The 22,348-nt window shown below is 39.6% G+C and overlaps 1 protein-coding gene across 1 annotated transcript in view; it reads right to left on the minus strand.

The window, feature by feature from the left end:
• The window catches only part of SOX6 (SRY-box transcription factor 6), a 386,487-nt gene that overhangs the window by 19,319 nt on the left and 344,820 nt on the right, over positions 1-22,348 (minus strand). The window contains exon 13 of the mRNA XM_080642731.1: positions 20,440-20,548. Coding sequence (XP_080498857.1) covers positions 20,440-20,548 — 109 coding nt within the window. The remainder of the gene's footprint in view (positions 1-20,439; positions 20,549-22,348) is intronic.

Genomic DNA, 22,348 nt, shown 5'->3' on the forward strand with positions numbered 1-22,348 from the left:
TCTTTCACGATATTGGGCCTTGGCCAGTGGTCTTCTCAGTGCCTGGAAAGAAGCCCCTTCTTCCATTCTTCACACTAAGTCCCACTCTGCCCTCAAGGCCTGTTCAAATGTGGTGTGTCTCATGAATTAATTAAGTCAATAAAAATAGTAATTGAGCCATTCCTGTGAGTTAGGTTTTAGGCCAGGTGCTGGGGATACAAAGGTGAATAAAATAGCCCCTGCTTTTAAGTAGCTCACAGTTCAGGGGGGTGACAGACCCCAAAAGACAATCGTCACGGCGTATTAAGGTAAGTGCTTATAACACTGAAGTAAACAGCGTTCCGAGAGGGCACCGGACAGGACAGCCAGGTAGTGCCCTAGGAGAGGTCCTATCTAAGCTGAGTCCTGGAGGATGAATAAGAATTAGCATGTGAGCTAAGACAGATGGGAAGGGACAGGAACAGCATCTGTAATGATGCCTCCAGGCTGCATGCATTTTGTTGCCTTCATGCTATATGCTTCAAAGTTATTACTTATCTGTGTGACTATCTCTCTCTAATTTTTCTACTCCATCCCCAGGAATATGAGACCCCTAAAGCTGGTGTGTATGTTTACTCCCTCTTGTATCCCAGGATTTCCCACATAGTATATCTTGATTTAATGTAAAAGATTATTTGGTCTTCAACTCATATGCAAAAGTAGTAGACTAAAGGCATGCATTCCAAGGGTCCTGATATATTTTCCTGCTGTTTAAGGGTAGTTCTTTAACATCCCCTACAAAACTGTGTCTAAATTTCTGACATTAGTTATAGTTTCTGAAAAGTTGAGTCTAGTAACACCCTAGATTGAATGCTCCTTGAGGATATGGCAGGAACCGGCCTGGCTCCCAGTAAAGCACTTGGCATGTAGAGTTTCAATTAGTAACGTGTGTTAAGTTAGTGAATGATTAAATAAATCAATGCAATGAGTGAACATAGCTGCTGCTTGCCTCCATGCACCAGCATGACACACTGATGCATGCTTCACAATGTGACAATGATGAAACATCTCCCCGTAGATTGAGAGCTTCTCTAGTTAAATGTAGTGTTGGATGGACAGACGGCAAGCCAGCACTTGTACTGCATAAAGCAGAAAACCTACTCCCAAAAGCTTAGAAGCAAAATATACATTAAAACCAACATTTTTACTTTCTGGACAAAGTAAATCCTTTCCGCTCAGTGGACTAATTATACAAGAACAATAGGACTCAATCAATTCCTGGCCCATCTCTCCATTTCCAGATACCTTGATTGTGTAGAAATTTTTTTGTGTCAGATATAGGAATAAATCAGAACAATAAAGTACACTATTATTTGGCAAATATGGCCATCGTTTGTTGCAAACAAAAGACAGGATAAAAGGGCCAAACTGGATGATAGTGTTAATTCTTTTCCAAACTTGAAGGCGGGCAGAGGGGCCACTTGCTGAGGACCCTGCAAACAAAACCATTTTATAAACAGGCCTTCTTTTAGGTTTACTAGACAGAATGATCCCTTACATGAAAAGACTCAGATCCCAAGATGCATAACTAATATGCTACCTTTTTGCCACCATACCCACAGTACATTAATTTCATTTAAAATGCACTGACCATACAGGATAAATTGATTTCACTTTATATGGGTTTGACAGCCATGTTTATTGTGCAGTGAAATGTAGTGTAGCTTCCAGCTGACAATATCCATCAACACGGGGCAATATGCTGACTGCTGGGCCAGATGAAGGCATACATTACTCTGGAAGTGAAACACTCATTCAGACACGACAGTGTCTTCTCCTGAGGATCACTACGGTAATTTATGATGCCCTCCGTGCCATTACTTTAGAACTGACATGGATGTAGCAATTTATATACTTGCATGCATACACATAAAAGAAGACAGGCTTGTGGAGAATGCCATATGCAAAGACATTTCAATATTATTCTAAGTTAGTTACTATGCCACAGGTGATTGACATTGGAGATTTGCTCTTATTGTCATAGCTTTCGCTCCACCTCTAACAAACCTAAAATAGCCAGCTTTTATTCATTTAAAAGATGTATTTTCATTGTGAATAGGATGTTTTAATCTCCTACAAGCTAACAGGGAGCATGGTGGATTTTTAGATTCTGTTTCAGTAGATCTTCTATTCCAAATCAATTGATTCTCCCAGATATATCACACATATGCCCCGTCTCTCCCCCTCAGTCCATTCCACACTCTTTGCATATCCTTTCCACTCTCTTCTATCTTACTAACCTTTACGTTTTTCCAAGGAAGAGGGTTCAGGTTTTACCCCACCAACTGCCCTCCACTGACCTTGCCTCTTTCTCCCATGGTACATTTTGTCTCATGACACTGACACTGAATTAATTACACAGCAGATTTCTAGGAGTCACAGGAATGCTCTAGGAAATTAAGAAATCCAAGCATGGTACAGAATATAAAATACAAATTAGGAAAGAGAAAATAGAAAATGCTCTGTGTCATGTACACTTCTCTTTTTTCTTGCCTCCTCTTCTCTCTTCCAAGGGGTGTAAACTGAAAAAAAAGAATGGGGACATCCCAAGGAACACTAGGAATGTTGTGTCTATGAACCAAGATTTGGGAAGAAAAGAGACCTACCCTGGGAGATCATTTTTAAACTGAAGATCTGATAAGAATCAGAATTTTAAGAAAGTATTAAGAGGCCGCAAAATCAAAAGAATATTTAGAAAGTGTCCTTTAATTTCCCCAAACTTTGCTTTATGAAACAGAATGGTTAGAGAATAATTGTTGCAATAATAGAAATACATATTAAATTCAGAAATTTAAAAATGGATTCTATGAAAGCCCTTTTAAACACATAAAGAAAATTCTATAGAACACTAAAATATTGTTTTCAAAAGGTATGCTACTAGTCTGAATATTTGAAGCCTAAAAATCCATGTTCTGTTCTAATTAACTTTAAAATCTACATATCAAGTGTGACTTCAAACTGCTTCATTCATTTTTGAAAATAACATCAAGGTGTGTTTTTTAAAGCCACTTTATCCTAAAATAGCCAATGCTCTGTGTCAGAATCCGGAATTGTCCTGGGGAATGTCTCACAATCTATAAGGCATCTTCTTTTACTTTTTCTAGCAGAGGAATCATTTATTCATGTTGTGTCTTCTCATGGAAAGCAGTTGGAAGAAGCTTAGAACCACAGCTATGTACCTGGACTACTGCTTTCAGCTGATCCAAGAGTCTTTAATTACCAACAAAAGCATTCCTAAATGACAGTTGCTGAAGGGCCAGAGGTCAACAGAACCACATTAGGCACACTGGTCCTCTGTACTCCCAGCATTCCTGCTCTCTCCAACTTTGCCGAGGGGCTTGGATTGATTAATTCACCCTTCATCTCCCATATCACAGTTTGTGTAAAGGCAAACTTTCAGTGAGATACAGAAAGATCATGTATGGGGAGAAAATAGAAATTATAAAAGAAAAGACTTCCTTAGGAATCTGAGATTTAAATGATTTAAAGAGAAGACAGAAAGTTGAGTTTTTCCAGGTGGGTTGGAAAGAGAGCCAGTTTAACCATCATAGCCTATGGCAATGGTCCTAAACTAATCCTAGAGAGGCCCCCTTCCTGGGTAAAGTCCAAGAGTTATGTGAGTGAATGAGTAAGTGTTTGGTGTGTGCTTTTGTACACATAAAGTTCTCACCAAGGAGGAGCTTTAGCTAATTCTATAATGTGCCTGGTAATCATTTACGCATGCATTAAATTCAGCAAACACTTCTGACACATTTTAGGTGTATCCAGCATTGTGATCAAGTATTCAAAGAATAACAACACATGTGCCTTGCTTTTAAGAAATTTGGTCCAGTGAGGGAAAAAGACACATAAAGAAAAAATTACAAAGCAGTATAAGTACTAACAAAGGTAATTTTAATATACTATGACAGCAGATAAGTGAAGCTATTAATGATATTGGAATGGACAGAGATGTATATCAGGAAGGCTTCAGAGAAGAATTGGTGCTTGAAAGCATCTTAATGGAAGAGTAAGACTTTACCAGCAAGTATGGGTGTAAAAGCACTCCCGGCTGGAGAATCAGCATGGATGAAGGCACAGAGTTATAGTGAAAGCATAGTATGTTATGGGGAATAAAAAGAAGCTGGCTATGGCTTGGGATTATAGAGAAAATAGAAGAATATCAAGAGATGAAATTAGGAACGTAAGCAGGGGCCAGATTGCTAAATACCCTTGAATGCCAAGCCAAGAATTGTTTAAGGTGATTAAGCAGGCATGAACAAATATATTCTAGAAGAGATCAAAATGAAAACTTAATGAGAAATTACCACTGAATGGTCTCAATGATCACTAGTAAATTGGTAATAAAGAATAGAGAAAAATAAGGCAAATAGATACCTCACAAGCCCATTACAACTTACACTTTGTCAGACAGAATGTGAACTATGCAAAATGTTGGCACAAAAGATTCTCTTCTGGGATCTAGTTCTGGTAATGGCAGAATAGCTTATGTCAGACTAACCCTCAAGCAGATAATAATTACAAACTCTGGAAAAAAATATGAAAGAGAAACCATTCGAAGTCACTGGAGATTTACCAAAATTAAAAAGAAACTGGAGAGGATTCAATCCTAGAAAGAAAGGAATTTCACTGAAATCCTTTTTTTTCATAGCTTTTCCATGAAGACACTCTGTAGTCTGCCTAGACTTCACAGTATCTTCTGACACATTTATCCAATTAAGACTGACTTTCTGTTTTCATTCTAGCTATTCCACAATTTCAACAGGATCAGCAAGTAATTTAACTGCCTTCTAACACAAAAATTAACATTCTTAATAAAGTAGGATAATGAAAACCAGAGTTTCCACAATGTACAATACACAATAAAAATTACTAGTTGTTCAAACAACCTGGAAAATGTGACCCAGAAACAAACAGACAAAAAAAGGTCAACAGAAAGAGTAGCTGAGATGACTCAGACAGTATAATGAGTAGACAAGCACTTTAAAGTATCCATCATAAATATGGTCAAGGACTTAAAGGAAAAGCTTGTCATAATGAATGTATAGAAAGGGGAGAGCTCAACATAAAAATAAAATAAAAAATGGAAATACTAGAACTGAAAAGTATATTTGAGATGAAAATTCACTGAATAGCGTTCACAGAGGTTTGGAGTTCAGATAAAGGGTCCGTGAACTTGAAAATACATCAAAAGAAATTATGAATAGTCTCAAAAACATTAAGGAAAAAAAGTTGAAAAAGTAAAAAGAGACTCAATAATATGTAGAACAATATTAAGTGTCCTAAAATATGTGTAATTAGAGTTCCAGAAAAAGAGAAGAGGAAGAATCATAACTGAAAGTATCTGAAAAATCACTGCCTGAAAATTCCCTGAAGTGGGTGAAAAAACATCAATTTATAGGTTCAAGACATTCAGATGAGCAGTCAGTATAGATACAAAGAAAATCAGACCTAGACAGTAGTCAAATTGCTGAAAACCAAAGACAAAGGGAAAAGGTCATACAAGGTAACAAAATACAAATAATAGCTGATTAAAAACCACAAAAACTAGAAGACAATTGAACATCTTTAGAATGTTGAAAGAAGAGGGAAAAAAGGCTCAATTCAGAATTTTATCCAGTGAACATATTTCAAAAATGAATGTGAAATACATTTTTAAAGAAATAAAAGCTAAGAGAATTAATTACCTGCAGAACCATAAAAAAAGTGAATATGTGGAAAAAGTAAACCTTGATCTCTTATCACACACTACACTCAATAATTAATTCGAGATGAATCATAACAAAACCAAAGCAACAACTGTAACAATCCTCAAGGAATAAATAGGATATTTTAGTGACCTTGGAATAGCAAAGATTCTTAGATATAAATCATGAAATGTACAAGAAAAATGATAAATTGAATTTTATTAAAATTAAGACTGCTCATCAAAAGTCATTGTTAAGGAAACCAATGTCAAAGCACAGACTGGGAAAAGATATTCACAATGCTCATATGTAACTAGACCTTGTATGAAGAATATATATGCCTGGCCGGCAAGGCTCAGTAATTGAGCACTGACCTATGAACCAGAAGGTCATGGTTCGATTACAATTAATTTTGCTACTGTTATGAATCGTAATGTAAATATCTGTGTTTTCTGATGGTCTTAGGCGACCCTGCTAGCGGTTCTCAACCTGTGGGTTATGACCCACAGGTTGAGAACCGCTGCTGTAGAGCCTAAGATCATTGGAAAACACAGATATTTACATTATGATTTATTAACAGTAGCAAAATTACAGTTATGAAGTAGCAACGAAAATAATTTTATGGTTGGGGGTCACCCCAACATGAGGAACTGTATTAAAGAGTCGCAGCATTAGAAAGGTTGAGAACCAATGGATTGCATGGTCAGGCACATGGCGGGTTTTGGGCTGGATCCCCAGTGTGGGGTGTGTAGGAGGCAACCGATCATGATTCTCTCTCATCATTGATGTTTCTATATCTCTCTCCCTCTCCTCCTCTCTGAAATCAATAAAAATAAAATTTAAAAAGAATATATAACATTGGCAAATATGTTCTCCCCTGAAGTGGGCTTTCTTGTTGTTTTGTTGATGGTTTCTTTTGCTATAAAGATCTTCACAAAAAATAAATAAATAAATAAATAAATAAATAAATAAATAAATAAACAAACAAACAAACAATCTAACTTAAAAATGGATAGAAGGCTTGAATAAACACTTCACAAAAGAAAATATAGTTATGACCAATGAGCACTTGAAATGGAAATCCATATCATTAGTAATCAGGAAAATGCAACTTTAAACAACAATGATATACCATTTCCCACCTGCTAAAATGGCTTACTACATTAAATATTGGCAGGTAGATAGAGCAACTGGAACTCTAATGTATTGGTGTGAATTGGCATAACCATTTTGGAAAACAGTTCGCAGTTTATTTTAAAGAAAAATATACTCAGCAATTCTACCCTGAGGTACTCACCCAAAATAAATGAAAAACAGTTTTTAAGGAATACATTTATATAAGAAGATCATTGTAGTTTTATTCATAATAACCAAAGATGGAAAATAATTGGAGAATAAACAAATTGTGGTATATACATATAATAGGATATATTCAAAATAAAACTGTTTAACCCTTAGTTTAAAAATAAAGATAGAATAAAAAAATGAAAGTAAAACAGAAAACCAACCAAACAAAAGTGATCTTTTTGTAAAGATTCTCTTTTCTGTCGACTTGACTGTATGTATATTCAAGCTACTGTGAACTCAAAAAGATGGTCTCTTTTTCTAAAAAGAACCATTAAAAAGGGGGAAAGGGCTTATTAATGAAAAGAGACATGAATTTATATCACTGGGTTGCTTGACAGTCACAGTATTTTAGACTACTTCAGTCTATCAACAGAATAGTTGATTTTCTCCTGTGGGATTCTGGAAAGAGTTAGGTAGATTTGATAGGCCCTTATCTGGGTTAATAGATAATGATAGTGAGTGCATCAGAAACAAAAAGGTTGAAGATGAAGGAATTTCAGAAAGGGACACGAACAGTTAGGAAACAAGGGTACTAATATTACGCACATCAGGTAGTTTCACCATGTTCATCCTACCAAATCTAACTTAATATTATGGAGGCCTAATTCAGTATGTTATAGACATGGCTGACAGCTATCTGTCTGTAATTATGGAAGTTCTGCAAACTTTGCATTCCCACTTCCTGCCAGAATGTGAGCTTACTTTCATTATAAGATGGCTGCTTAGAATTCCAATTTGATTTCTTCTTGTAAAAAAACCAAACCAAAACAAAGTAACCAATTTGGCTATCCTAGTAATTTACTTGACAGAAAAATACATTTCATGTTTGAGCCAGAGCCTTAATCATTAGGGAAATGAAGTGTTCATCTTCTGTGAAGAAGGGATGCCAGGGTTGGAGTATGGTTTGTTCTCTATGCCTTTTATAAAAGACTAGTAGCCCATCGAATGATATTGCACACAGTAGGCCGCCCACCACTTCCGCGGTAGCCGGCGGGAACCACAGCACACCACAGGGAGCTGCGCTGCTTCTAGGGGAGCCGTGCGGCTTCCCCGGGAGGCGGAAGCAAGCATGGGCCCTGGGAGGAGGTGGGCCTGCTGTCTCCTCTCTGGGCCTGCGCTCGGCTGTGGAGGCTGCAGGCCAGCCTCCCTGTCCCCCAGAGGCCCTCCGTGGCCGGGGCATCGCCGCAGCAACAAAGCAAGCATCCCGCCCCGGCAGCTCTGCGCCTGCTGCCCAGAGGCCCTCCATCGCCACGGGGACGAAGCAAGCATTCCACCAGGCAGCTCACGCGGCCCGCTCTCAGTGGCAGCCCCCCCTGGACTGGGGGACTCTGGCAAGGCTGAGGGGACTGGGCGCTGCCATCTTTGTGACAGAGTGATGGTTGATTTGCATATTACCCTTTGATTAGATAGGATTAGCTAGATAGGTTAGTAGGTATCATGATTTAAAGAAGGTGAATGCAAAATATGGATGGCGTAGTTTTTCTGAGCTAAAGGTTGGTGAAAGAATAGAAACCAGTGGTACAAAAACAAAAGATGAATTAATTATGGTATTTTGATTAAGGTGTAAATTCTTCATTTGTCCAATGTAGGGGAAAGCCATAGGCAAATTTTAATTTCCCTGTTTTTATCTTAAAGGTTCTTTCATTCCACTACTAACAAATATCCTACTTACCTCAAGTATTGAACTTATCTGTACCAAGAAATTCACTGAATAAACTAGAGAGATAGGTAGGTAGGTAGGCAGGTAGGTAGATAGATAATAGATAGATGAAAAAAGAAAGAAAGAAGAAAGAAAGAAAGAAAGAAAGAAAGAAGAAAGAAAGAAAGAAAGAAAGAAAGAAAGAAAGAAAGAAAGAAAGGAAGAAAGAAAGAAAGAAGAGATAGAGAACACTTTGGAAACAGACATGTCACTAATCAGAGTGCCAAAGTAATTCTTTAAAGAACAATTTACCATTTTGACTACACTAGGTCAAAGATCAATTTATAGGATAGAAACACTAGGTATGTTGTGTTACATGCTGTTAAGTCGGCTCTGACTCCTGGCATCCCTTATGAATGAGTGATGTCCACAATGTTCTGTCCTCAACAGCCCTGCTCAGCTCCTGTGGACACATTCCTATGGCTTCTTTTATGGAGTTAATCCCTTTCATATTTGGTCTTCCTTTTCTCCAGCTGCCTTCTATTCTCCTGAGCACTGCTGTGTTTTCCAAAGAATCCTACCTTCTCATGATGTGCCCAAAGTAGGACAGCTTCAGTTTTGGCATTTTTTTTACATATAATAATATTTACAAGGTGCTTTCAGTAAATGCGTTATTTCTTTAATCCTCTCTATAATCCTTTGACATGGGCAGAAGGGTAGATATATTTGTCCCATTTTATAAATGAAGAAACCAAGGTTCGGAGAGTTACGTTACCTTGTCCTGAAATAACCAGTTGCTAATTATTGCTACTAAGCAGCAGAGCCAGACCCAGAACCTCTGTCTCTCACTTCCCGTATGGTGCATTTCTCCTACACCAAAGCTACCCCAGCCCACATTCAGTGATCTGAAATAAGTCTGAGTTTTAAAGCCCACTGTTCCTTTAACAGAACATTACTTTACCCCTGTAAGGATGCCATTTCCCTGCACAGCTAAGCACATTAGAGGAGCCCATTACCAGTTATGAAGTTCATGCCACTATCTAATTGGTCACTGAAATACTGTCCCACCAGAGATGCAAGAGCATGCAAAGAAAAGCACTAAGTATTGAAATTATAGCAGGGACTGAAACGGTGCTAAATTAATGCATTCCTTGGTTGCAGGATTAGGAGCAAGTGTTATTGTGAATAAGGCTTCTATTTTTTCCTATTGGAAACTCCATTCTCTTAAAAGATCAACAAGAAGAACCAAAAGGGAATTCCCTAAGGTCAGCTCTAAGGAAACATAAACCTCTAATTCAATAACTCTGCTACTGCTCTGAAGAAAAAAAAAAAAAGGCTTTATTATTGCAACATCCATATGGAGCCAATTGGACATTAATGACTAATCAATCCCTCCCCTTTCTATTCTACTTAAAGTGTCACAAACCATGTTTAGATTAGCCCATTTCCTGCTTAGGATTGCTCAAGATGTCTTTTGTTCTTTCAGGACCAGCCTGATGGAGGCAGCTTAAACAAACACACGACCAGAGTGGCGCAGGAGTTATAAAGTGCCATATGTGAATGAACAAAGGGGCTATACTAAAGCCTTTTGTGGTATTTGTTAATGTTTTTCATCTGAGCTTAAAAAGGCTTAATGACTTTGTGGTGAGCTGATGCATGTGGCTCGTGGCTTTACAAAATGAAGGAAATTCTAACCAGTGATATACCAGTCAGTGTTTTCAAGAGTCTTGCTTTCAGTTTTGGTGCCTGTGTTTACTTTTTTTTTTTTTTTTTTTAAGATTCTCAAGTTGTATTTGCTTTACACAGAGCCCTTTACCTTGTTTCAACTATAGGATCCAAGGGCAACTGGGATAACTTATGTGATTCTTTATTTTAATGGTCTGAAAGTAACAGAGAACATCAAATACTCCACTTACTATCTATTTGGTATTTGTATGCACAGGAGGAAGGTTTACAAGCTGTTGAACCAGGCGAAAAGGCAGCGCTTACATCGGAACCAGAGACTACTGTGGATGAAATAAGACAATAATAGGTCTGGCTTCCTAAGTTTTCAAAGAACCAGGCTCAGATTCAAGTCGATTCCCTGGGAGAAGACAGAGGCTGGTGAAAAGCTGGGGGACTAAATAATTCATGTGGCTCAGCAGCTTCTGGCTTCATCCAACTCAATTCACTACCCTAGACTCTACAGGAAATTAAGAAGCACAAACCAAGATGAAGCAGATCTCAGTGTTGGTTAACAAAGATACCACTAAATCCATTGTCTTGTTTCCATACTTATCAACTGCCTAGGCCTCACTGTCTCTGCTGGCTGACGAGCCTTCTTGCTTTAAAAACTATTATCAAAATTAATGTAATTTGTCTCTTTTCTTCATTTCATTTATTCTAGGGAATCTGCCTCTTATTAGAATGAGAGATGTAGATCATGGGTGCAGTAGAAAGTAATCTTTTATTTGGTTGGGAATACAGAAATAGACAATATTAAAAGGAGATGGCTCAAGGATTTGGGGAAACCAACTCAATTTTATGGTCCACCAAAACGTTTTTGCCCTGAGAATCTTGTGAAAGTATTTGAAAGCTATCTAATATTTGTAGGGTTTGAAAGATTTTTTTTTAAAAAATAGAACTAAAATGTATTAAATATGCATAAGACCCAACCAAGAGAGACCACCTCACATCGCCCCACTTCCCACATGTGAGAACTATAACCAGACTAAACTTCTCAGTCTGAACAACAACAAAAAAAGGACCATTAGCTTATACATTTATGGACCAGCTTTTTATGAATGACTCATTGGAATAACAAAGGATTAGGATTATTTACTATAAGACAGTAACAAATTAAGGCAAGGGACAGTGGACAGTCATTTTTTTCTTTCTCCCTCACTAACAGTTCTACTACTCTGCAGCATGGACTAGCATTATCCTTTTTCATTTTTTCCTACATAGGATCAACCTTCCCAGTGAAAAGTGAGATTATATTGAAAGCAGCATTAAGTGATTTCTCGTCATTAAAGTATATAAGCCATGTATACGCACATACACACACACACACACACACACACACATACATATATATATACCAGTAAAACTGAAATTTGTATACTTACTATAAATTTTAAATGGTTGAATATATTGAAATTCTGATGGAATTCTTCTGTCCATATTAAAAGTTTCAGTTCAGAGTTACTTCTACAATCTATTCCTAAATGCAACAGTCTACAGTAGAATGCAAATGCCAATGGATTCTTGACTTTTTGGAATAAATTAGAAGCATGGTTAACATAACTTGAAGGGGGTGGCGGGAAGGTGGCTCTCAAACCCAATCCTGACCTTAAACAGAGAGAATTAAAGAGCACTCCAAATTGGCATGATTCTTTAAGTCCTACCAACCTAAGATTGGGCTGAATTCTATAGCCTGCAGATGGGAAGTGAGGTGGCTCTTGCTGCCAAGAGAGGAGGACTGTGGGATAGGGTCAATACTTCAAAAAACTATGCAGTCAGTCCAAACATGGAGATAGGCCTTCATGGGCTAGGGTTTATTCTAATATGTTGGTATGGGAAGCAGATATACCTACTGATGAGGAAGCACGGACCGATTTTACAGTCCCACTGGGAACAGATGTTGGCTGCTCTTGTCTTGAGTCTAATTTTCATGGTAGATAGTGTTAACCTTTTCTCGCCCAATTGCTGTAGCAAGATGGGGAAGTACTTCTGTGTGATTCAGCAATGGCACAGACAAGTGTTTCTTCTCCAGGGTAGAGGACAGGCAGTCAGAAAATAGATGTTTTCGTGTGTGTGTGTGAGTGTGAGTGTGTGTGTGTGTGTGTGTGTGTGTGTGTGTGTTGATTAGATACACTGTCACTGATACTCCTTTAGAGAAGGCAATTCAATGAAAACCAGCTACTGGGCAGGGCTAGGTTCCTCACTGACAAGAGTCTGAGTCTTTGGTTAGGCTTTCTGGCATAAGCAACTCTGAGGAGCAGATGGAGTTCCCTTTACAGAGTATTAGGGGATGGAGTCATACAAGAATCTTGACATTTCACGCACTTGCCCCATCAGGACTATCCATCACTTGGAGAGTTCAATGGAAATTGTTTTCCACCAACATTAAAAATTATTTGGGAGCTTTTAAGACACAGCAAATATATATCTTTAAGAGAAGTTTATTTGCTGTTTAAGAGAGCTGCACTTTATATGTAGTACTGATATAAACTGGTGCACAGGATCCTCTAAAACTGTTTATATCCACAGTAAAATACATTTTTGTGATACTCATACAACAGAGTTAGTCCAGAGCCAAGGGCTTTGGGAACTCTGCTTATCTCCCAGCCTGCGTGGCTGTTACTCAGTCTTCATTGTGTCCCGGGCCTCCCTGGCTACCTATCCTGGCTTCAGACCCCAGCCTGCTGGTTCCATGGAGACTGCTTTGCCTATTCATTTCTTTGACATGCCTGGAAACACACTTTTAGGCAGTTATGAAAGGTCAGACCCGTAAGCCCACAGTACAGCTCTGGTTATGTGCTCTCTTCTGACTTACCTGGTCTTTTATTTTTTTGTTTGTTTGTTTTTGTTAATCCTTACTGGAGGACATTTTTTCTATCGATTTTAGAGAGAGTGGAAGTGAGGGAGGAGTGGGGAGAGAAGAGAGAGACAAACATTGATGTCAGAGAGGCACATCAATTGGTTGCTTCCTGCACGCTCTCCAACTGGAGTGGGGAACCTGCAACCCAGGTACAGGTCCTTGACTTGGAACTGAACCCAGGACCCTTTGGTTCTCAGGCCGGTGCTTTAACCACTGAGCATGCTGGCCAGGGCATGGGCCTTTTCTTTTAATGTGTACAATTCCCCATCCTTTATTCCTGGTATATATTCTAGTGCTTAGATGCCTTCTTGGGCAAAGACATCTTGCCACTGCCATATTTCTATATTAATTTCATTTATCTGAAAGATGGTATAGTCTTTAATTAATACTTGCTACATTCTAAGGTACTTTCAGGTAAATGATTTCAATTACTTGGAAATGAAATAAAATAGTTAAAAAAGACTATCAACTGGAAATCACCTAGTCCAGCTTCCCCACCTACAGATGAGACAGCTCAGGGAAAGAGACTTGCTTAGGGTGAAACAACTGGAATTTAAGTCTCCTAGTATCTGAAGGAGTAGCATGTGGGAAAATGATAAGTTCTATTATGTTGGAACCCAGCAACGGGTAGGAGTTAAATGGAAGCAGAGGCAAATTTGAGGTATAAATAACCAAGAATTAATCATTAATAATTAGTACTGGGAAAGAGCTTCTCAGGAAGTAGTTTTCAGTCACTGGACGATTAGAGACATTTGAACAGAAATAAGATAAACACTGGTCAGGAATATAACATGTGATTTCTTGGCTGGAACTAAAACTTTGATGATGTCTCTACTGTGATTCTGAGAATCTAAGGGCTGCAGCGTGAAGTAGTGTATTCTTGGGCCTGAGCTAATAGAGACCCTTTCATTCCAAAGTGTAAATAGTTGCAGCCTTTAAATCCCACCCTAGATTATGCCTCTGCTGCCTTGAACGAGCCGTGTCGCATAGAGTCAACCTCCCTTTTCTACCAGAAGTAAGGATCCAGGGCAGGGGAAGGGAATGAAAAAAGCTTCAAAGAGTTCCCAGAGGATGGATCAAAGGGTAAGCAGGATTTGTAAGAGAAGACATTCATATTAAATAGTGCATTTTTAAGGAAAAAGAGGAAAAGTTGCAGTCTCTGGTATTTGTCTATAAACAGAAAGCTTAAGTTGACAATAACAAAGTTATTCTGAAATATAAAACTGAGAAGCAATCAGAAGTTCACCCAAAAAATATTAAAAACAAATGAAGCTTTCAGAAGGGTTAAGGCCATCTTGGCTAGAACCCAATTCACAATTTCAGTACAAATCTATAAAACCCTCCTAAGCAAATCTGAGAGCAACAGTTCTAAAAGTGGATATTGTTGGTTCACATATCCATTTCCATTCTAATCAATGCAACTTTTTAATACGTGGAGAACAACATCATTACAGTTCCAACTCAGGGTCCGAAAGTCTGGCCAATGATAGTCCTGTTAGGAGCACATCCCTTTCAACGCTCACACTGCACTATTCCCACCAAAATGAGGTGCAGCCTCCCTCTGAGGCTGGGGCACAGCAATTGAATTTGAGAATTAAAGTAGGAGTTACAAGAACATTTTTGTACCCAAACTATTCTGCAAAACAAAACAAATGGGGGAAAAAAAGGAAAGTATCCCTCTTAGCAACCCCAGGTATGAGAAAGAGGGGGAAAAAAAACCAGGAAGGCAAGAATATAAAAAACGAAGGTAGCCCTCACCGGTTTGGCTCAGTGGATAGAGCGTCGGCCTGCGGACTGAAGAGTCCCAGGTTCGATTCCGGTCAAGGGCATGTACCTTGGTTGCAGGCACATCCCCAGTGGGAGGTGTGCAGGAGGCAGCTGATCGATGTTCCTCTCTCATCGATGTTTCTAACTCTCTATCCTCTCCCTTTCCTCTCTGTAAGAAATCAATAAAATATATTTAAAAAAAAAACACACAAAAAAACGAAGGTAAACCACAAGGAATGTTGCTGGGGGAAGATGGGAGGAGAAAGGGGAGGGTGCCCATCTGTGAAAGGTATTTGGGAAATGCTACTGAAGTGATCTCATCAACAAGAAGACAAGATCGATGGATTTGAAAACCTGATTCAGCAAGTGGCACATGTACTCTTGAAGTACCAATCTCCTCTTTTATTTTTCTGGGGAAAGAAACTACGTGGAAGTTACTGTGGAAAGACCACCTTTCTTTTAAGAAACATACACTCTGTTTTATGAATATCCTAATGACATCTTGGGTTTGGAAGGAACCTTGGAGAAAATGGAACTCAACATACCTCTTTTAAAAGATAAAAAATGTACCATATTATTTCACTCATATGTGTATTTAACGAACAAACTGAACTACCAACCAAAATAGAGACAGACTTATAGAGAGCAGGCAGACAGCGCTGATGGTGGTGGTGTGGTGTGGGGAGGGCGGGGAGGGGAGAGGTTTGAGGGTAGGGTAGAGGTGGAAGAGAGCATGGAGGGGATAAATGGTGATCAAAAAATAAAATAAAATAAAATAAAAATAAATAATATAATATAATAAAAGATGAAAACTTAAACCCAGAGGAATTAGTCCCTTGTTTGCCATCATTTAGCAAAAGAGCTTAAATCCAAATCTCCCAATAACCAGACCAGAGCCATTTCTACTGTACTTTGCAACCTCGAAATTAGGAGAGTTGGGATAAGAACTGCACTCTTGCCTAAGGAGAACAAGGTGAGGGAAAATGCTATATGAAAAGTCCATAAAAAGTTAAACAGCTGTTTGTCGTTCTTAATACATGGTGACAGATTCAGCTAATCCAGACCTCTCTTCCTTGCATGTCCCATATAAGCGCTAACCAATTTTGTTGCTCAAAACACATGAAGCCTTCAACTGCTTCAAAGATTAACAAGACCTTAAACGTGTTTCCTAAACCCCCAGCACCAATGAATTTGTAGTTTTATAAATATCACGGTGAACAAGAAATGCTGTCTTGTCATATTCAAGCCAAATAACAGCTGGACTTTAAAAATAAAATTTTGAAGGCATTTGCCTTTTATATTTTTAATTTCTGTTTTCCTGGCTTATCGTTTTGTCATTTGATTTTGATGAGTGGCTAATACACACGCACAGCTGCCTGTTTCGATGACCTTTCCTTTGCAGCCCCCATGCTCAGAGCTGGGAAGCAGGTCTACAAGTTGCTTACTAAGTGATATTGGCGTCTTCATGACAGGCAGACATTTTCCATAGAAGCCAGGCTGGAACAGGGCCGATTTCCCAGGCTGACTTACTTTAGTCACCTCAGAAGCCCTACAGGAGTATGGGGTAGAAGTGGATCAAGGACAGAGTACCTTAAGCTTGCTGTTCTGCACCTAGCCAGCGTGGCTCAGTGACTGAGCATCGACCTATGAACCAGGAGGTCAGGGTTTGATTCCCGATCAGGGCACATGGCGGACTCGATCTGGTGTGCAGGAGGCAGCCAATCAATGATTCCCTCTCATCACTGATGTTTCTTTCTCTCTCTCTCTCTCCTTTTCCCTTCCTCTCTGAAATCAATACAAATAAAAATATTTTTTTAAAAAAAGATTGCTGTTCTGCTTTACTCACAATAGCCAAGACATGGAAAAAACGTAAGTGTACACTAACAGATGAATGGATAAAGAAAATGTGATATAAATATGAAGGAATGTTATTCACCCATAAAAAAGAAAATCCTGCTATTTGCAACAACATGATGGACCTTGAAGGCATTAGGTTAAGTCAAATAAGGCAGGCAGGAAAAGATAAACACTGTATGATCTCACTTACATGTGGAATTGAAAGAGGCCAAACTCATAGAAACAGAGAGTAGAATGGTGGTTGCCAGGGGCTGGGGTCTGGGGAGAGTGGATAGACCTTAGTCAAAGGGTACAAACTCCAGTTGTAAGATGAATGACCTCTGGGGATCTAATGTACAGTATGGTGACTATAGTTAACAATACTGTATTATACATATGAAGTTGTCAAGGGAGTAGATCTTAAATTTTCTCACACACACACACAAAAAGATAATCATGTCAGGTGACAGATGTGTTGGCTAACCTTATTTTGGTAATCAATTTCTATTACATATGCGTACGAAATCATCACATTGTACACCTTAAATTTACACAGTGTTATATATCAATCATATCTCAATAAAGCTGAAAAAATTAACTTTTTCTGTTCCAAAGCCAGAGGAAACATGGAAACAAGCATGTATGGACCAAGAAGGAGTGGCATTCTGGGCTGCAGCCACCAAACTCACCTGACATTTGAGCTCTCCTAGGAGCTTTCTCTCTGAATCTCTGTGGGCACAAAGAGGTCTTCACCTTTTTAGTACTTTTCTCAATGATAATTCCATCTGTCTGTCTGTCTGTATATGTGCATTTTCCTTTTAATCTTCTGTCTTCCTTCACTAGATTTTAAACCCCAAGAGGTCAGGAACATGCCTGTTTTGTTTCCTTTGGTTATCCAGTGTCTGGTTCACGGACTGGTACACAGTAGCACCCAATAGTTGTTTGTTTGTTTGTGTACCTGTTATCTACTCGGACTCTAATATGAACTGTAACTCCAGCAGGCTTTGCAATCAGCTCACACTTGAACAGACTCCAGGAAATACCCTGAAGTCAGCAGAAGGCAACTACCCATTCCAGCAGCCCTCACAAAGGCACCGGCTTCTGTCCGAATCAGAGCATGTAACTTGATTCCATTCATGAACTCACAGTCCCCCAAAAGCACATGAGGTCTCAATGGCAATGCTGGGCAAGCTTCTGAAGGGAGCTTTGCACATGCTCCTTAAGCTCCTGGGCCACAACAGCCCTTCTACCATTACACTCAGCAGGCACTGCTGCTACGTGTGACAGAGTAACAGGAGAGCTGGAGTGGGGCATGACTTGCTATATTTAGGGAAGAGGAAATGGGCCATTCGGAGGAAGGTCACAAGAAGTTTGTTCAAAAAATAAAGGCATCACAAATATAGTATATCTATGTACAGAGGGCATGCAGTATACGGTAGCATAGTATTTAAGAGCTGGGGTACCAGAGCCAAGGCTTCCTGGTATCAATTCGCAGCTCTGCACTTATTAGCTGTGTGACCTGTGGCAAGTTACTTAATTACTCTCAGCCTTAATTTTCTCATCTATAAAATGGAAAAAATAATAATATATTCTTTACAGAGTTGTATGAGGTGTAAATAAAAAACATAGTATGTATGTGAAAAACGTAGCACATTCTCTGGCATGTAAGTGCTTAATAAATGTTTGCACCCCCCCCACACACACACAAAACAATAACAACAACAAAATGTAATCAGGAAGTTGGTTTGAATCCAGATAATCTGGTATTGAATGGAATTTCCAAATATGTTTCTATACAATATGTTTTTCTATAGTTAAGCTTTTCATATTTTTGCCTTTCGTAATGGTTAATAATTTATAACTTACCCAGAACATATCATTATTAGCATTACTAAAAGATAACTTACTATATCTATACCCATTATACAGCTAAAACACCAAATGAAGAAGGGTAAACTACAGGTTATGAAAACTCTGTTAGAATAGGGTCAGGATAGAATTCTGTAACTCCTAGTCTATTGAAAACAGAAAACTGAATAACTCAAAGCGATAAAAAATATTTCATTGTGTATGGTCAAAGATTTAGTTACTTTACAGTACAGCCTTCCAACCAAATTGAGATGGGCCAGACCTGAATATTGGTTCCCTAGAGTGGAACCTCAGTCCTCACCAGAGAAAAACCTGCACTTCTAAGTGTCTATAAAACAGTGATGTCAATGTGCTCTTGTACACATTTTTCATAGAAGATAGTGGGCATATTTCTGGTTTTGAGCCCTCTTTATCCTTCTTCCTCCTTCTCCTTCTCCTTTCCCTCTTCCTCTTCCTCCTCCTCCCTCCTCTACCCCTACCCTACCCCTATGCAGGCACGTGTGCACACACACACACACACACACACACACACACACACACACCAATCAGAGTTTATTTTAATACCTTGTCCCAAGGATTATCACTAAACATTAGTTTCTCCTACTGGTATGAAAAGTCTGTCTTCTGGAAACCCTCTAGGTACCTCCTAACGTCTGACACTACCCATGCTTAGTGCTCGAGACGGGGGTTCTGAACTGCCTGGGATGGCCAAATATCACCGGAAGCTATGCCCAGTTCAGAGGCTGCTATGAAACGTCTTCATGCATTTTCAGGGGATTAGGGTCCTGGGACAAATACTGCCAGTAAAAGGGATAATAGAAAGGATTCCATCCCTGAAGCTAAAGAAGGACTTTAGCTGAGACCCAAGATAGGTGAAGTATTGTGTTACTATAAAGAGAACAGATTAATCTTCCCTGACTGTTGGGGGTGGAAGGAGGGAATCTGCACAAGGAACAACTAACGGGAAAACCAGCCCCTACTCTGTGATGACACAGTAAATAACCAGGCAACATCACCACTGAAGTGCTGGCCTAACTCATAAATCGTACCCTGCCTCTGGGGAGCAATTTCTGCCGATTTGCTGCTGTGCATTTAAAACAAACAGACAGAAAGGGCAGAGGAGTGGACAGGCATTGCTAGTGCTGCGGGCAAACCCACTGAGAGTGAAGCTAGTCTCTCCTTCCAGACTTCCAAAGACTTTAGTCATGGTTAGCGCCCAGACCCAGGCTGGGCCTTACCCAAGTCATTATTAATTGTATGCCAAATCTGCTCAAACCACCATTTAGTTCCCAAAATGGTTTGATTGCACCTGGGGATCACTTGATTTGTTTTTTTTTTTTTTTAATCCTTCTTTATATGTTTGTTCTTTTTTCCTTTTTTTTTTTTTTTTGAACAAGAATGCAGTGAAGTGATTGAAACAGAATTCTGTTGTTCATTGGAATGCAGAGGATCCTTTTAGTTTAAAACTAGACTGGCACCTTGAAGTATGTGGATTGCTGAGAGTCCAGTAATATAGGATCTAGCTATATCTCAAAATCCTCGATTATAACATACAATGAAGACTAACATTTGCTCTGCTTTGTCAAGAAAACCGAGCTGATGCTCTCAAGAAAGACCAGGAAGATTCTATAGCGCAGACACATCTCCAGGAACACCCAGGGCCGCAGGAAAGAGCCGCAGGGAAAGCCACTCACCCTCTGCATCTTCTGGTCGTGTGAGATCGATGACACCTGGGCCCAGCTTCCCATCGTCACTGGACTTGCCTGTTAGCGGGGGCCCCAAGTTCTCAAAGCGCGTTCTTTCCTAGAGGAAAGAACAATCAGAGTCTTATTCAAGCTTCCCAAACAGCCACGTTTCCTTCCCGTTTCTGTCTTGCTTAGTGGGCAAAACTCAGATGTGCAAACATCGTTTCTGTTCATCGTGGGCTCGGAACATCTTTCAGGAAGATTCCGTGGGAGCCGGGTGCTGGCCCTGACGGGGCTGACCGGTTCTAAACCACAGTACCTGGAAGGGACGGGAACCTGGGACTGGAAACCTGCCAGCGCTGTACTGCGCATCTTCTTGCTGTTGTGTTGGCCCCAGGAACCTAAAAGGAATGCAGTCTAGAAGTTTCAGCCCCAAGTGCCAAGCTTGTGAGAGCAGTTCCCTTTAAAATAGATGTACTGCTTTTTAATGGGAGAGGCATGGTCCCATTTAGAGATCATATGTGGCACTGGTATTCCTGGGAAAATACAAGTCAGGATTTCAGAAACAAATATTTCAAAGGAGGCCAACTAGATGATAGCATGCATTGACACTATTATTTTGCCTAGGAGTTTCAACCATAAGTTACCGGGGCAGGAAAAAGAGGACATTACTCCTAGCCAGCCACTGAGTCAAGAAAGTGAACTACTCCTGCCGCTATAGGAGGGAAACCCGAAGATGTTTTACTTGTTAACCGGTTCTTCTAGAAGCAGGAGTCTGAAACGCCACAGTGAACCCCTCACAGCTCTCCAGATCAGTGGCAAAGGGCTCACTGGCCATCATTAATAGGGTGTTCTTATCTACGGAAACAGCCCGTGTCCCCTTCGCGCCTCCTTGATACTCTCCAGACTCACACTTGGCTTTGTGTTGTGCTTATGAATGAATGAAACCTTGTTGTTCATTACTACGAAACAATATTAAATGTCATGCCAGCTTGAATTTACAGACATGAAGTAGCAGCTTGCAGCTCCGGGAATGGTTTCTGCATGTTATACTTAATGCATTATGCAGCAGTCGAGTGCTGATTGCTGTGCAGTCTATTGTTCAATGACCTAGTTCTGGACTGAGCATGTTTGGTATTAGATGGAAATACTCCGAGTGTTCCCTTCTGTAAGATGTTTAGAAACTTGGAGATATTCTTAAAGAGCAAACATACAATTACTTGATAGAGGCTGTCTCTCATTTGCACAGTCTCACTACGTTTGTGCTTTCTAATATGATTATTTTTGAATATCATTATATTTCTGTAATTAATTCCCATTAGTCAAATGGTGCAGGAAGTCTTCCAATTCCCCTTCAGCATGGAATGTGTTGGAAGAAAACACAGCATAAACCTTGCTTTAACCTAGCACCATTTCTCTGAAAAATTTGCAACAAAATTATAATCATGAACTTCACCAACTGGGTCATTAATACTAACTAGTTACAATGTAGGGAAACCTCTGAAATATTAATTAAAAAAAGAATGAAAATACAAAGCAAATTAGGTATGGTTCCCCATATCTTCGTAGGGGAAAACAGTGCTGCACAAGAACAAATTGACCCAGACACAAGACACAAGAGGCACCCAGGAGCCATGCGGGGGTTTCACACATTGTCAGAGGGAGACAGCTGCTTTTTTTTTTTTTTTTTTAAATCCTCACCCGAGGATATTTTTCCATTGATTTTCAGAGAGAGTGGGAGAGAGGGAAAGACAGAGAGAAATATCAATGTGAGAGAAACACATCGATTGGTTGCCTCCTGCATGCGCCCTGACCGGGGCCCAGGCCTGGGAGGACCCTGCAACCGAGGTACGTGCCCTTGAGCAGAATCGAACCCAGGACACTTTGGTCTGCAGGCCGACACTCTATCCACTGAGTC

Source organism: Plecotus auritus, assembly GCF_963455305.1.
Source record: "Plecotus auritus genome assembly, chromosome: 9".
NCBI classification, from domain to species: Eukaryota; Metazoa; Chordata; class Mammalia; order Chiroptera; family Vespertilionidae; genus Plecotus; species Plecotus auritus.